The sequence below is a fragment of the Oryctolagus cuniculus genome, chromosome X (assembly GCF_051225735.1).
Source record: "Oryctolagus cuniculus isolate XC-2025 breed Fujian yellow rabbit chromosome X, ASM5122573v1, whole genome shotgun sequence".
NCBI lineage: Eukaryota > Metazoa > Chordata > Mammalia > Lagomorpha > Leporidae > Oryctolagus > Oryctolagus cuniculus.
The window spans coordinates 77,081,573-77,099,080 of record NC_142888.1 but is presented as its reverse complement, the minus strand read 5'-3'; the positions used below and the strand labels follow the sequence as shown (position 1 = coordinate 77,099,080).

At 52.6% G+C, this 17,508-nt stretch overlaps 1 protein-coding gene across 36 annotated transcripts in view; it reads right to left on the bottom strand.

Moving 5' to 3' along the window:
- Positions 1-17,508, bottom strand: part of LOC103351904 (uncharacterized) — a 250,964-nt gene that overhangs the window by 149,512 nt on the left and 83,944 nt on the right. For 17 of the 36 annotated variants that reach the window (XM_089324012.1, XM_089324013.1, XM_089324015.1 and 14 more), the window contains exons 11-13: positions 14,111-14,186; positions 10,464-10,540; positions 4,476-4,563 (exon numbers count right to left, since the gene is read on the bottom strand). In XM_089324012.1, the coding sequence (XP_089180138.1) occupies positions 4,476-4,563; positions 10,464-10,540; positions 14,111-14,186 (241 nt within the window). Of the gene's footprint in view, positions 1-2,794; positions 2,890-4,475; positions 4,564-7,665; positions 7,761-8,719; positions 8,815-9,227; positions 9,375-10,463; positions 10,541-12,338; positions 12,434-13,936; positions 14,187-17,508 lie in introns of those variants that run through there. The other 19 variants (XM_089323984.1, XM_089323983.1, XM_089323990.1 and 16 more) reach the window with 5 other exon arrangements.

Sequence of the window (17,508 nt, the reverse complement as noted above, 5' to 3'; positions counted from 1 at the left end):
TGCCCAGGCAGCCTGGCCTTAGCAAGCAATTCTTATGTTGTCCTCAGGACCACCACTCGATGGATACTCCTAAGGGTAACATCAGCGGGCGTAGGCACAACGCCAGGCCAGGCTTCACTGACTGGACGACAAATGGCTTCAGCCCTCTGGGATCAAGGCATAGGACCAGGGGCTCTGACACAATCCTATACTGACAACAGTGGGATTCAGATCTTGTAACACAGCCCTGCCACGACAGCTTTCCCAGGAGGTCTAGGACAGGCAGATACACTGACCCAGTCACTGATGAGTCCTTTTGACATAATGTCTCCTCCAGGCACACTTAAAGGGTCTGTACCCAGAGGTACTGGGAAGGAAGAGAGGGAAGGGTTACAGCCTCCCCAGGACCACAGGCCTCAGTACCTCTCTACTCTCACAGGGCTCTCCTCTGCTCTGGACAATCAGGGTCCCACACTTGGGTCAGTGAGGACTGGAGCCACGAATCACAGCAAACATACCTACTCTCCTTCTCCTGACCAAGGAACACTGCTTGAGAACTCCCAGGTTTGCAGAAGGAAACACATACTAGTGATAACTCATGATTTAGGAGGCATCTCCATCCACAGCGCATCACTCAGGAAGAAGTGGGGATGGAGAAGGAACAGGAATAAGTATGCATACACAGACACGGTTAAAGTGGGTGTCAGTGTCTTTAGAGGCAAGTCGGAATGAATGAATGAAAGGGTGGTTGTGTTATCGGGACACAGCCACAGTTGCACATAGAGCTATCTGGGAAATAATGCAAATCCACGGGTACCGCACACGGTCTCCTCCATGTGCTAAACACCCTGCACTCCTCCACACCAAGGAGATGCAACCTGGTCCTAGTTCTTACAGAAGCTGAAACAACATGGGTCAACCTCCCCTAATCCTTGTAGAAAGGTCCCAATCTGCTGAACCTGTCCTTGGTCCTGCTTGGACCCTGAATTAATTCTACTCCCACACATGGCTAGGTTGGATGTCTAAGAATACCAATATGATGACAGGTAAACACCAGTCGTCATGGACAAAAATGCATGCAACTACCAACAAGGATTCTGCAGTACTACACAATCCTCTTATTCCTCCTCTGCCATTTCCTAGTAAACCAAGGATCAACATGTGTCCACTTAGATGCAGTCTGAAACCGGGTGTCCTAGCTCTGACAACTGGCTCTCCGTGCTGAAAGGATTTCCCATGAATGGAGGCCCTAGGCCTAAGGCCTAGGACTCAAATAAATTGTCTCCATGAAGCCATCCTAGGAATGTACACTTGCAAACACAGCTGATATGGTTACCTCTGCACAAGGAAGAAAGCACAGGAAATAGCACAATTCGCAGCACAGGTGGGCCCAGACCACCTACCTCCCCAATGGGAACTCTAATCTGGGCGGTCTCCTAGTTCCTGGGAGGTCAGCCTGAACACCAGGTCTCCAATGGTCAGACACAAAGATGGGAAGTGCAATACCACCACCACAAAGACACTGGAGGACAGGAAGATTGAGGATCCTTGACACTAAGACAGCAGGGCTGGAACACCTGGCTCCTCTCCAGGGCTGTTCCCTGGTCTTCAGACAAAAAGATTCCCACACAATGGGCATTCAGGAGGTGACCTAAGTGCTACAACCAAGACACACCTCCCCTCCTAGCAGCTGACTCAGGTTCCCAGTTGTTGTCCAATGCCCATCAGTGAGCTGCCAGAGAAAATACATAGACATGATCCCAGTAATGGAAGGAATCGATTTCAACAGTGTCCACCCCAACATGGATTTGGGAAACAATGAAAGTAGGACAAGGCATAGAACCAAATATAGAGAAAGTATTAAATATGCAAGAACGTGCATGACAACCCGCACAATGATTTATAACTTCTAGGGCTGCTCCCTAGACCTTAAAATGTCCAAGGTTTTGGCTAGAGAGGGGCCTCCTGGCTCCCCTGGGTTGGAGGTGATGAAGAGAGAGAGAGAGAGGAGCTGAGGGAAAAGTAGCCAGAAGCTGGAGAGGCCATTCTATCAGAGGTGCTGATCCACCTGCCCCAGACATGCAGGATGCTAGGGAAGACCACTGCACCCAGGCAGCTGTGGCTGCTTCCCCAGTGTGATCAGGACACTGGGCAGAGGTCATGGTGACATTCTGATCAGAACACACATGGCAATGAAGTATCTACAGATACACAGGTGATTTCTAGTCTTCCCACTGAAAATTACAGTCTGAGAGACAGCATTCAAATGGGATGGCAACTACGCAGGTACCCCAACACTGGAAACATTCATTCTTGGGTTCCTGTATTTGGAATATGCCATTATTTTTTTCAGCCACTAAAGGTGGAGGGAGAGCTGGGGAAGGAGGTGCTTCTGTTTCTGGAGCAGCAGCGCCATCCAGCAGAAGCTGTTTCAGAATGAACTGTGTCCTCCAGCACATCCCACAGGGAAGGCTGGCAAGTGAGGGGAGAGAGTTCAGTGCCCAGATCAGGAACCAGCGAGGTTGGTGTGGAAAGCTGAGTGCTGGGCTCCCTGCCGCCATGGTGCACAGCCTGCAGCTGGAGCATCCCAGGGCACTGTGTCTCTGCACAGGAGGGGAGGCAGCACTTCCTGACTCTCCCCACCAGGTCACAGCAGGGAGCCTGAGCAGCTCTGCTCCCCTGCACTGGGTGAGCTTTACTCTCCCTGCCCTCCACACCCTGCAGGTCTCAGGGGCACAGCAGATTCCTGCTCGCTGAGGTCACAGCTCCCTCAGCACAGGCGACACCTGACTGGCACTGAGGAGGAGCCGCACACCTGTCACACTGATGACCGCCGTTCCCCGCTGGCCTGCATCTGTGCTCCTCGGGGACTGGGTCCTCCCGGGATGGCCGCCAGGCTGATCAGGTCACCTATGAGGGGACAGAGGTAGGAAAATGTTCCAGTCCCTTTGGTTCTCATGTAACCCCCTTTCCCTCAACAAGCCCCTGTGTTCCTCCACCAGACAGTTCCTGGACCACTGGGAGTCTCCCAGACAATTCACCGTCTAATGTCTGCCACCCTACTTGACTCCTAAGACAACAGAAGGGAGGAAAATGCCCACAGCACCCACTCAGCACGAAATGGCGGAGGCTTCCATAAGCCCAGCCCAGACATGGCCGCCTCTAGGCTCTTCCCACCAGGTCACACCTGCCATGAATCCCAGAGCTCCGACCCCTGTAACTGCCTGTGTCTGGGTTCTTCAGAGCCCACTCCATGTGCAGACCTGAGCTGGCTTGGGCCCCCACTGATTTGAGCCCTACAGAAAACATCGTCTTGGCACCAACCTATACCCTCACTTCCCTGCCAAGCCAGACCCGCCCAGGCACATAGCCACCAGCTGAGGAGATCCGCAAATGAATTCCTCTTGATGGCAGTATTGCACCACAAATGCCATTCTCCTGTTCCCTCCAGTCCTCCCTCCTTCCTGCGTGGAGGAAAAAACAACCAGTCCTGTCCCAACAGATACCTAGCATGGCTGCCTGGTTCCTAGGGACCAGGAGGAGCTAGGGCAATGTACTGGGTGTTAGACATACCCGGAGCCCATGCAGTCTGGTCTCAGCACGCAGTCCTGGGCTGCCCTTGAGAACTTGCTCATCGGACTCTCCTTAGGGCACCCCCCCGTGGGGGCAGGGCACCTGCACCTAGCCAGGCCCCACTGTCTGCACCACAAGTTGCTTAGGCTCTCCGGGATACAAGCAAAGATCCCACTGGCTCTCATCCAACCCCATTCTGAAAAGTGGGGGACTTTACACTGTCACTGAACCCTGCCACGCCAGCCTGCCCCGGAGGTACAGGGCAGCCAGAGAATCTGAATCAGTCATTGACAAGTCATTCCCACGTGACAGCTCATCCAGGCAGACTGAAAGGGTATGTAGTCAGAGGTACTGGGAAGGAAGAGAGGGATGAGTTACAGCCATCCCAGGACCACAGGCCTCACGAAACCTGTACTCTCACAGGGCTCCTCCCTGGTCTGCAGATACAGAGGTCCCACACTCAGGACGGGAGACAAGGGCCACAGCAAACACACTAACTATCCATGTGCCTGCCCAGGGTCACTGCCTGAGGACACACATATTGGTGGTAACTCATGAATTAGGAGGAATCTATCCACACTACATCATGCAGACAATTGAACAGAATGGAACAAGAAGGGGTATACATATGCATGTATAGACCTGATAACGTATAAGTGACATAGTATCTTTACAGGCAAGAGAGAATCATTGAGTGAAGGTGTGGTCACAGCCACAATTGCACATGGAGCAACCTGGATTGTATAGCAAACCCACGGGTCCTAGATAGGGACACCTCCACACACAAATACTCTCTGCACTCCTCCACTCCATGGAAACACAACCTTGGAACCAGGGAAGTGATCAGTGCATCATCTGAACTGTCCTCCCATCGAAGGTAGGCCCTGTCACTCCCGCTGCCCCCACAATGCCCTGCTTCTTACCCAGGCCAGCTCCTGTGGGTTGAGATGGAGTTTGAGTGGGATGAGATGCCAGTTTGTGAAGTCTCTACTGTCTTTTCACCAGGATGGGCTGGAAAAGGGACAAAAGAAAGCAAATGAGGAGATGACATCCGGGAACTCATCCTTTATGAGCTTAGGACTCAATGTATCCAGGAAAGCAACAACTCTGTCTGTGAAGGCAACATTGCACCAGAGCTTTATAAATAAATTCATGTGGACCTAGGAAGGTAGCAGTGGTTAGGGCCTATAATGTAAAAAGTTATGCTATCTGCAGGGACCTCTAAACATCCTTACTCTTTTTGTTGTGTTCTGCACAGTGAGATTCCACAATGGGAGCAGAGAGGGAGACATCGTTTCCCCCAGGACCCCAGTACAGCACACACTGCTGAAAGGCCTCATGCATTAGGTTCCTTTCTTTGCTGGGTTCATCCACAAAGGGTAGGAGAGGAGAAGATGGGGGCAGGTGGCAATAGTGGGGCAACACAGCCATGAAATGTAAGGGGTCTGACTGTGCCTTCCCCTCTCTCTGTGCAGACCCTAGTAGAATGTTTGTGATTAGGGAACAGTGGGGTGGATGCAATCACAGTTCTTGTTGCTGGCCAGGGCCCTCCAGCAGGTGCCTCCTTAATGGGTCAGGATCAGGTCACCCAAGGGTGGAACCTGGGGGACAGGCAGACATGGACAGGTGGCAGAGGAGGGCAGGCCTCACTGGCCGCCATATTTGAGACAAGCAGCTGAGTTTCTGTGGACACTGGCCCTGCTGAAAAACCAGGTAAGAACTCCTGATTGTCTGGAGCTAGACCTAAAGCAGTTCAGGGTTTCAAGTCCGTTCCTGTCCCAGTTGTGTGTTACTTTCTGGCACCCCTCAAACAAAGTCTGCTCTTCATAGGCAACTGGTCACTGCTTCTGCTGGCTCCTCCCACACTGCTAGGATCCCCACAACTAGAGGGCCCCTGTCATCCAGGCTCCTTCTGCTAAGGACAACTGCAGTCAGGAGTGGCTCTATGCTCCTGCTGGGACCAGGAGCTCTTGGGAGCTCACAGGGAGGCTGAATGTAAGGACTCGCAGCCAGATACCATGCAATGGAAATGGATCAGTTCTAATGGCCATAAGCAGATCCCGAAACTGGAAGACTCCTGTGTTCTTGTAGGAGGAGGCAGGTTCAAATTGAAAGAGTCCTCTTGGGCCCAGAGGTCATCTAAAACAGCGACCCCAATGCTTCAGGGCATGAGGGGATTAGGAAAATGAGATAGAATCCTGATCAGAACCAACCTTAGGTCTTTGCAGAGACTTCTGCAAACCCCGCCCAGACAAGGCCGCCACCAGGATCTCCAGTTCTGCATGCTGGGACAAGCCATCACACCACCTTGAGCTCAGTACGTGGATCACCTGTGTTCAGGGCTTCCACAACCCACAGGCTGCAGTGGCCACGCTAGCCCTGGACCCAAGGGTTCTGAGCTCTCACAGGGTGCAGCCTTGGGACCCATCTGCACCCTCCCTTTCCTGCCAAGCCAGTCCACACATGCACATACTGGAAGGGTTGGTGAGATGTGCCAACCGCTTCCTCCTGATGGCAGAATTGCACCACAAATGCCACCTGCCCTGAACCCCAACATTTCCTCCCTCTGCCTTGACACAGCTTGGGGGTTGCACATGGGACCAGTGCACAAGGGATATCTGTAAGGACCCTGAGCCACAGTAGGGACCTGCACCTAAGCCAGCCCCACTGTCTGCACCACACTTGGCTTCAGCCCTGGAAAATCCTTGCAAAGGCCCCACAGGCTGGGACACCTCCTCATCCAGGCACAGGCTGACTCGGACACTGTCACTGGAATGTTCCAGGTGCCTTCTAATACGAGGAAGAGTGGCTGTGGGGCTCTCAGGAAACGCTGGCGCTGTCCTAGGCCATGTCACCCAGCACCTCCAGAACTGGTGTGAAAACATGGAAGTGTGGATCTCCCAGGGAGACCTGGGAGTCTACTAGGAAGGTAGCGGAGGCAGGCCACCGTGCCCGTCATGATTAGCAGCTTGGAGCCAGAAGCACAGCACAGCACTTTTCCTGCCACTCAACCCTTGAAGGAAAACCAATGTCAGGCAGCTTGCACAGCTTAGAGTTGTTGAGAGGTCTGCATTAACACGGTTGCTCTTACTAGAGAACAGGGGGATTCCATATGACAGGTTTCAACATGATTTCAAGACCATGACAAAACAGGATTGGATGATTGGGTCTAGAAACTTCCTAGCATACTCCTGAAAGAAGCTGACTTGGACATGCCTTTAGCATGAAGTAGCTGGCAAAGAGCACGTACCACCCTAGAAGTTCTGCTCACTTGCCCCTGGGAGACACCAGCTCACCAAAAAAGGGCTGTGTCCCCAGGAGAATGCACCAGGTTCCTGGGCTTAACAGACACAACAGAGAGGTGGTAGAAATGAAAAAGACCAGTGAGCTGTCTGCCCTGGGAGCACAGAGGGAATCCTGGTCTAGTGGAGGTGGGGTGCTACACCCAACCCTGCAGGGCTTATGCAGCATCTGCTGACATCTTGATTGCCAGGGCCCTAGTGTGAGATCTGCAGACCCAGTGACATTGGTTATTCTAGATTGTTGGGTTCCATTATGTGGAGGATACCATTACTTTTTTCAGCCACAAAAGGCGGAGGGAGAGATGGGGAAGATGGGATGGTTCCATTTCTGGAGCAGCAGCGCCATCCAGCGGAAGCAGTTTCAGAATGAACTGTGTCCATCCAGTATGTCCCACGGGGAAGGCTGGCAAGTGAGGGGGAGAGAGTTCAGTGCCCAAAGCAGGCAGCAGCAAGGTTGGTGTGGAAAGTTGAGTGCCAGGCTCCCCCACCCAGGGATCCTGAGAGGCCCAGACTGCAAGGCTGCAGAAGCGGTGGGGCTGGTGCTCAGGGGCCGCCATGGTGCACAGCCTGCAGCTGAAGCATCTCAGGGCACTGTGTCTCTGCACAGGAGGGGAGGCAGCACTTCCTGACTCTCCCCACCAGGTCACAGCAGGGAGCCTGAGCAGCCCTGCTCCCCTGCACTGGGTGAGCTTTACTCTCCCTGCCCCCCACACCCTGCAGGTCTCAGGGGCACAGCAGATTCCTGCTCGCTGAGGTCACAGCTCCCTCAGCACAGGCGACACCTGACTGGCACTGAGGAGGAGCCGCACACCTGTCACACTGATGAGCGCCGTTCCCCGCTGGCCTGCATCTGTGCTCCTCAGGGACTGGGTCCTCCCGGGATGGCCGCCAGGCTGATCAGGTCACCTATGAGGGGAAGAGGTAGGAAAATGCTGCAGTCCCTTTGGTGCTCATGTAACCCCCTTTCCCTCAACAAGACCCTGCATTCCTCTACCAGGCACTGGAAGTCTCCATACAATTCAGAATACAAACTGTGCTAACCTAGTTCACCCTTAAGACAAGAGGAGGGACGAAAATGCCCACAGCTCTTCCTCAGACAAAATGGCCCAGGCTTCTACAAGCCCCGCCCAGACATGGCGGCCACCAGTCTCCCGACTCTTCCAGGCTAGGACACAGAGGCTACAAGTCCCGGAGCTCAGCCCCTGCCACTGCCTGTTCCCGGCTTCCAGAGCCCTCCCGGTTCTGGGATTCCAGCTGACCAGAGCTTGCAAGGGGGCCCCAGGAAGGGCACACACTCTCACTTCCATGCCAAGCCAGTCAGGCGCACGCTCACAGCCACCACTGGCGGCATCTGCAACGAATTCCTCTTGATGGCAGTATTGCACCACAAATGCAATTTGCCCTGTTCCTGCCAGTGCTCCCTCCTCCCTGCGCGCAGGAAAAAACACCCAGTGCAGTCCAAGGAGTGCACAGCATGACTGCCCAGTTGAGGGGGTCACAGGAGGAGCTAGGGCAATGCACTGGGTGCTAAACAGACACAGAGCCCATGCAGCTTGGCCTCAGCACCCAGTGCTGGGCTGCCCTAGGGACCAATGTTCACTGGATGCTCCTTAGGACAACCCCCGTGGGTGTAGGGCACTAGAACCTAGCCAGGCCACACTGTCCGTACCACAAGTGGCTTAAGCCCTCAGGGATCCAATGGGCTCTTCCCCATTCCCACTCTGAAAACTGGCGCTATCGCAGGGGCGACGGGGCTCTTGGCCGAAGAGAGCTAGAAGGTCTTGGAGGAAAGGGCTCAGACCAAGCGCTCAGTTCAGCCTGCGACGCTTATGATTGCAGTCAACAATTTGAAATGGCCAGCTCACCTAAGCCAGTCACCTCTCCACCCGCTTTCTTAAGGTCCGTTTCAGTTTATGAACCTCTTAAAAGCATTAATCTTCCAAGACCTGGTAATGAAACGCTATGGGATAAATTGGATCATTATTACAAAATTGTCAAGTCAACATTGCTGCTGAATCTTAGTCTGGCCACAGGTTTCTTTCCCACTAAAACCTGCAGGGGTGATCACATGGCCAAGACCCACGACAGCCTGTACTGTGCTGCTGGGCGGCCTGGGGTTCGTCTCTTCCATACAGGAGCACTGATCATGACAAGGGAAGGACCCATGAGCTGGAGCATTCGGCTATAAAATGTACGAGAGAAATTCTCTACTGCTATATGCGTCAGGCCAATAAGGTCCAGCAGTTTAAGCAGGATCCACGCCCAACAACGTGTCTTCACTCTCCTTTCAATGTGCATACAGGAGATGAATCGCTGTCTTATGAGGAATATGGTCTTCTTTAGATAAATGCAGTGTCCCTCTATCTCCTTTACCTCGTGGAAATGATTTCCTCAGGAATCCAGATTATCTCTAACACTGACGAGAGGAAGAGATTTGGACATACGAAGAGCCGAAAAGTCAGGAGCAGCACTTGGGCAGAGCGGGACAACCATGAGATAACAGTCACAACAGAAAGATTTCTGCAAGCCAAGAAGCAACAACTTAGAAGAAACTAAACCTGCTAACACCTTGAACTTGAGCTTCTGAATGACCTTCAGAACTTGAGAAAATAAATTCCTCTGTTTATGGCACCCAATCTGGTTATATATGACATCCCTATCAAACTAATGCAGTTGCTAAATCCGACTTAGGAAGAAATAGAAAAACGGAGGGCCAGCACTGTGGCATAGTGAGTGCAGCTACCACCTGCAGTGCCAGCGTCCCATATAGGTGCTGGTTCAAGTCCTGGCTGCTCCATTTCCAATGCAGCTCTCTGCTATGGCCTGGGAAAGCAGTGGAAGATGCCCCAGGCAAAAGAAACAGAAAAATGACACAGACCTAGAACCGTGTTTCTCAACCTTTTTGTTGTTGTTGTTGCCCCCAAGTAGGGGGAAACTATCGAATTAAAATTCTCCTAGAGGTAGGAAATTATATGTTAAGGAGTAAGATTTTCTTTAGTAGATTTGAGCCTTAGGGTTTCTGTATGATATTGTGATGTCTAAGAATTTTTTACTCTACCTCTCCAAGAACCAATTGTATTATTTGAGGAATGCATGATTTGTAGAAAGTATATCAGTGCTTTTAAACGTATGGTAATAAATCTAAAGGATATCCAGATGGAACGTGTTCTAGGGAAAACAGAAGTTATTGTTATCCACTGAATTGCATCCCCTCCCACCAAAAAATTTTATATTGTTAAACTCCCAGTCCTTTTTATTACTACATAAACTATATTTGAAGACGTAAATACAGATATTAAAAGATTAAAAAAAAAAGTATCTGTTCAGGCAGGTGAGAATGAATGAGTGAAGGGGTGGCTGTTTAATGGGGCACAGCCACGACTGCATGTGGAGATAACTGGAGCTATAGCAAAACCACGGGTCCTGGACAGAGGCACCTCCATGTGCGAATGAACTCTGCACTGCTCCACACCATACAGACAAAACCTGGGACTCTATAGGGGTGATGACGTTGGACCCAAGGAGGTGAGGCAGGGCATCGTCCTCTCTGTCCTCCCATCTGATGTGAGCCCTACGCTTACGATGCCCCCACAATGCCCTGCTTCTTACCCAGGCCAGCTCCTGTGTCTTTGAGCAGGATGAGATGCCGGTTTGGGAAGCCTCCACTGTCCTCTCTCTGGGATGGGCTGCAAAAGGACAAAAGAGAAAAAATAATGAGACACCTGGGGGCCTTGCCATACTAGAAACGTAGTGGGACGCAGGCCACTGCGCTTGGCTTAGAAGGACACCCACTGTCGCCGGTGCCGCGGCTCACTAGGCTAATCCTCTTCCTTGGGGCACCGGCACACGGGGTTCTAGTCCCGGTTGCCCCTCTTCCAGGCCAGCTCTCTGTTGTGGCCCGGGAGTGCAGTGGAGGATGGCCCAAGTACTTGGGCCTGCACCCCATGGGAGACCAGGAGAAGTACCTGGCTCCTGCCATCGGATCAGCCCGGTGCACCGGCCACAGTGCGCCAGCCGCGGCGGCCATTGGAGGGTGAACCAACGGCAAAGGAAGACCTTTCTCTCTGTCTCTCTCTCTCACTGTCCACTCTGCCTGTCAAAAAAAAAAAAAAAAAAAAAAAAAAAAAAAAAAAAAAAAAAAGGACACCCACTGTCAGTCAACTGAACAACTTTCAGAGCTCTTGAGCGGTTTGCATTAACACAGCTACTATTACCGGAAAACAGTGGGGTTGCATGTGACAGAGAAGGTGTCTATACTCTCTCACTCAGGACTTGCAGCACCAAGGCCCCAGTTCTAAGGACAGGAAGGAACCAGCACCATCACAGTCAAAGCCTGGGACTGGGGACCAGCCTAAAGACTGGTAAATCATCCCTGACCCAGGGATTGAGAAACAGGCCTGGCAGCCCTGAATCTCTTAACCCACACAAGACTACATGGCAAATCGATGAACCTCAACAGTGAGAAATCAATGGGGACAGACAGATTTTCAGCACTGTATCGAGACTGTGACAGAGGAATTGGTGGATCGGTCTAGAGACATCTTAATAGACTCCTAAGAGAAGCTGACAAGGACAAGGCCTTTAACATGAATTAGCTGGCAAAGAGCATAACCTACCCTAGATGTTCTGCTCACTTGCCCCTGGGAGACACCAGCTCAGCAAAGAAGGGCTGTGTCCCCAGGAGAATGTACCAGGTTCCTGGGCTTAACAGACACAACAGAGAGGTGGTAGAAATGAAAAAGACCAGTGAGGTGTCTGCCCTGGGAGCACAGAGGGAATCATGGTCTAGTGAAGGTGGGGTGCTACACCCAACCCTGCAGGGCTTATGCGGCATCTGCTGACATCTTGATTTCAGGGCCCTAGTGTGAGATCTGCAGAGCCAGGGACCTCAGACACAAAGGAGATTCCAGATTCTTGGGTTCCATTATGTGGAGGACACCGTTATTTTTTTAAACCACAAAAGGCGGAGGGAGAGATGGGGAAGATGGGATGGTTCATTTCTGGAGCAGCAGTGCCATCCAGCGGAAGCTGTTTCAGAATGGCGAACAGTCCATCCAGTAGGTCCCACGGGGAAGGCTCCCAAGTGAGGGGTAGAGAGGTCAGTCCACAGAGCAGGCACCAGCACTGCAGGTATGGAAAGTTGAGTGACAGGCTCCCCGACCCAGGGATCCTGAGAGGCCCGGACTGCAAGGCCGCAGAAGCGGTGGGGCCGGTGCTCAGGGGCCGCCATGTTGCACAGCCTGCAGCTGGAGCATCTCAGGGCACTGTGTCTCTGCACAGGAGGGGAGGCAGCACTTCCTGACTCTCCCCACCAGGGCACAGCAGGGAGCCTGAGCAGCTCTGCTCCCCTGCACTGGGTGAGCTTTACTCTCCCTGCCCCCCACACCCTGCAGGTCTCAGGGGCACAGCAGATTCCTGCTCGCTGAGGTCACAGCTCCCTCAGCACAGGCGACACCTGACTGGCACTGAGGAGGAGCCGCACACCTGTCACACTGATGAGCGCCGTTCCCGGCTGGCCTGCATCTGTGCTCCTCGGGGACTGGGTCCTCCTGGGATGGCCGCCATGCTGATCAGATCACCTTTGAGGGGACAGAGGTAGGAAAATGCTCCAGTCCCTACTGGGGCTCATGTAACCCCCTTTCCCTCAACAAGCCCCTGTGTTCCTCCACCAGGCAGTTCCTGCGACACTGGGAGTCTCCAGAGAATTCAGCACAGAAAGTATGGCAACCTACTTCACCCCTAAGACAAGAGGAGGGACCAAAATGCCCACAGCTCCTGCTCTGACAAAATGGCTGAGGCTTCCACAAGCCCCGCCCAGACATGGCTGCCACTATGCTGCGGGCTCTTCCAGGCTAGGACATGGGCCACAAGTCCCGGAGCTCAGCCCCTACCACTGCTTGGGTCCAGAGCCTCCAGAGCCCACTCCTCTCAGGAAACCGAGCTGCCCCGCGACTCCAAGGGCTTTGAGCCCCCCACCAAAATGGCCTCAGCACCCGCCTGCACCCTCACATCCCTGGGAAGCCAGTTCTGCGCAGGCGCTCAGCCGCCAGCTTAGCAGTTTCCGCAAATGAATTCCTCTTGATGGCAGTATTGCACCACAAATGCCATCTGCCCTGTACCCGCAGGTTCTCCCTCCTCCCTTCGTGCACGAAAAAAACGGCGCTGTCCAGTGGGTGCCTGCATGGCTGCAATCCACATAGCTACTCTGCCTGGGTCTGAGGGAAGTACCAGGAGCTAAGGCAATGCACTGGGGGCTGAACCCATCTGGTGCCCTGGCAGCCTGACCTCAGTAAGAAATTCCTGGGCTGCCCTCGAGACCAACAGTCAATGGGCACTCCTTAGGGCAACACCAGCGGGGACAGGCACAACGCCTAGCCAGGCTACACTGTCAGCACCACAAATGGCTTCAGCCCTCTGGAATGAAGGCATAGGACCAGGGCTCTGACCCCATCCTATCCAACAACAGTGGGACTCAGACACTGTCACACAGCCCTGCCACATCTGCTTGCCCAGGAGGTCCAGGACAGGCAGATACACTGATCCAGTCACTGATGAGTCATTTTGACATGAAGTCTCCTCCAGGCAGACCTAAAGCGTCTGTACCCAGAGGTACTGGGAAGGAAGAGAGGGAAGGGTTACAGCCACTTGTGGACCACTGGCCTTAGTACTCTCTATTCTTATAGGGCTCTCCCCTGCTCCTGTGGGCAATGAGGGTCCCACACTAATGCCACTCAGGAGGGCAGACAGGGGCCACACCAAACACAGCAGCTCTCCGTGCTCCTGACCCAGGGTCACTGCCTGAGAACTCCCTATATTGGCAGAAGGAAACACATACTGGTGCTGACTCAGGAATTAGGAGGAATCTCTATCCACAGTGCATCAATCAGACAAATGAGGGAATGGAACAGGAAGGGGAATAACTATGCATGTATAGACAGGTTAAGGTAGGTGTGAGGAGTGTCTTTAAAGGCAAGTGAGAATGAAATGAGTGAAGGGGTGGTTGTTTAATGGGGGCACAGCCACATCTGCACATGGAGCCACCTGGATGGTAAAGCAAACCCACAGGTCCTGGACATATTCACCTTTGTGTATGAATCCACTCTGTACTCTTCCACACCATGGAGACACAATCTGGGACTCTATAGGGAGTGATGATGTTGGACCCAGGTAAATGAGCCAAGGTATCGTTCTCCTGGTCCTCCATCTGAGGTGGGGCCTCTCACTTACTGCTGCACCCACCATGCCCTGCTTCCTACCCAAGCCAGCTTCTGTGTCTTTGAGCAGGATGAAATGCCGGTTTGGAGAGTCTCCACTCTCCTCTCTCGTGATGGGCTGCAAAAAGGACAAAAGAGGAAATAATGAGAGACCATCCGGGAATTCATCCTTCATGAGGTTAGGACTCAATACACCCAGGAAAGCAACAACTCTGCCTCTGAAAACCACATTGTACCAGATCTTTATAAATAAATTCACGTGTGCCCAGAAAGGTAGGAGTGATCAGAGCTTATAATGCAAAATGTTAAGATATCTGAAGAGACCTGCAGAAGTCCTTACTGCATTTGTTGCGTTCTACACAGTAAGATTGCACAGGAGAGCAAAGAGAGGGGAAATCAGTTCTTCCAGGACCCCAAGACAGCTGACACTGCTTGGAAGGCCTCGTGCATTTGGGGCCTTAATTCAGTGAGTTTGATGTAGACAGGCATATAGGATAATACTGATCAGATTTGTGAGCTGGGAGACCCAGCCTTCACCATGCCCTTGTGTGATTTCTTGCCCCTATCTGACCAAATCTGTGCGCCCACCTGCCAATCAGACTAATTAACCACTCCTTGTGGACATGGATTAAAGGCCGGAAACACGGTGGTCCCGGCCTTTTTTCTCTTTGCCATTCTTTTCCCCCTGCCCTGGATCCCCTTGTTGATCCACACTTTGGGGTGCAGGGCCTTTGGGACACCCGCTCTATGCTTCCCGGCTGACATGTTCCTCCACATGACTGGCTTTGGGCCTGCTCTCTGCTGAGTTTGAATCCAGATTTCCTTTTCTCTTTTAGATATGTCCTCACTCTCCTATGCATTTTATCACTGAATAAAAAGCTTAAAACTTATCATGTTGCTTGGGTTATCTGTGCCAGTATTCAGAATTCATCTCTGAATTCACAGAAAGAGCCCACACGGTTTACTAACTTCAGATATATTCAAAAGAAAATCGGTAATAGATTCATCCACAAAGGGTGGATGGACAGAAGGGAAATCAGACAGAATCCTGATCAGGACCAACACTAGGTCTTTGCAGAGACTTCTGCAAGCCCCGCCTAGACATGGCCACTACCAGGATCCCCAGTTCCGCCCGCTGGTCTAAGCCACTACAGCCCGGTTGACCTGCCTGTGTTCAGGGCCTCCATAACCTACAGGTCACAGGGGCCAACGGAGCTCTTTGGCCATAGGGAGACCTCCAGAGTATTCAGCCTAAATAGGCTGGTGACATACTTTGTCCTAAGACAAGGGGAAGAAGGAAAATGCCCACAGATCCTCCCAGGACAAAATGGCTGAGGTTCCCACAAGCCCTGCCCAAACATGGCCACCACCAGGCTGCTGGGCCCTGCTCAGCTGCACCACAAGGGCAATGCACCCTGGAGCTCAGGCCCTTGGGCATGCCTGTGTCTGGGCCTCTACAGCCCACATGATGTGGGGTGTCAAGCTGGCCCTGGCCTCCAACAGTGCTGCACTCTCCCTGGGCACGGCTCCGGAACCCCTTTGTACCCTCACTTCCCTGCCAAGCCAGTCCCTCAGCAGCAAGGGATGGCGGGATACGCAAAACACTTCCACTTGATGGCAGTATTGCACCACAAATGCCAGCTGCCCTGCCCACACAAGTCCTCCCTCCACCCATCCTGCAGCAAAAAAATGCCCAGTGCTATGCAACAGGAACCCCAAATGGCTGCTACCACATGGACTCTCCTCCTGGCCCTCAGATGAGCCAGAGCAGCTAACACAGCACTGGGTGCTACACCGGCCTCATAAGCACACAGCCTGGTTGTAGAACACTTCCTCCCAAGATGCTCTCGGTTCCAGGGGGCAATGGATGCACCTCAGGTCACCCCAGCCATGGTATGGCACCTGTGCTTAGTCTGGGCAAACCCACTGCATCCCACTTAGCTTCAGCCTCCGGAGATACAGTTTAATGCCCGTGCCATGCTGGGACATGAGCTCACCCAGGCACAATCCAACTCGGACCTTGTCACTGGACTATGACAGATGCCTTCTAATATGAGAAAGAGGCTTAGCATCCGGCTTCTCTCCTTGGCTGTTTTCTGGTCTTAGATAAAAAGGGTCCCATACAAGGTGCATTCAGAGGGGACCTAGGTGCTACAGTGAAGACACACACCTCCCCTCCTAGCAGCTGACTCAGGTTCAGAAAAGTTGTCCAAACCCCATCAGTGAGCTGGCAGGGAAAATACATTGACATGGGAGACAATGAAAGTAGGCAAAGTATAGACTTGCACACAGAGGAGTAGTAAGTATGCAAGAACATGCAGGTATGTGCCAGTTTAAATAAATGTGTGAACACAGGAGTGAGTAGAAGGATACTGTGGGGGCTGAGTGGAGACAACAACCAGATGTCACACCCAGGCTCCTGGAAGGAGCTGCAGAAACACTGCCCCTATCCAAGGTCACCTGAGGGCTGCAGCCTGGGCTAATCCACCTGGGTGGCAACCTCGGGAACTCAGGGTGAAGACAACTACCACAGATCTCTGGAGGGGACCCAGGGCAAGACCTGGACTGTGCACTAGGAAGAACTGGCCCCATCAGTGCTTGACATCCCCACAATGCCTTATGCCCTCTAGGGAAGCTCCAGAGTCTTTAAAATTTTCGAAGACTCTGGCTGGACAAAGTACCTCTGGACCAGCCCACAAGATTTTAAATCATCCCTGACCCAGGGTTTGGGAAACAGGGTTGGTATTCCTGAAATCTTAACCCACATAAAACTACATGGCAAAACGATGAACCTCAACAGGGTGAAATGAATGAGGACAGAGGTTTTCAACACTGTTTCAGAGTATGACAGAGTAGGGGAATCTGTTGATTCACCACCCAAATGGCCGCTACAGCCGGTGCGCTGTGCCAATCTGAAGCCAGGAGCGCCAGGTGCTTCCTCCTGGTCTCCCATGGGGTGCAGGGCCCAAGCACCTGGGCCATCCTCCACTGCACTCCCGGGCCACAGCAGAGAGCTGGACTGGAAGAGGAGCAACAGGGACAGAATCCAGCACCCCGACCGGGACTAGAACCCGGTGTGCTGGCGCCGCAGGTGGAGGATTAGCCTAGTGAGCCACGGAGTCGGCCAAGATCCAAATCTTGATCCTTTATCCAAACACAGAAGCTAGTGCTTGCAGAGCCTGAAACAGCCTTGGGTCAACTTCTATAATTGTCATGGAAAGGTAGCAGCCTACCAAACCTGTCCTTGTCCCTATCTGGACCCTGGATTGATTCCATTCCCACACATGGCCAGTACGCTGTTCCAGGAATACACATCTGAGTACCAGGAAACAAGACTGTACTGATGGAAGAAATGCATGAGAAACACCAGCAAGCCCTCTCCAATACCACACACCCCTTTTATTCCTCCTCTGCCATTTTCCATTAAAGCAAGACTCAAC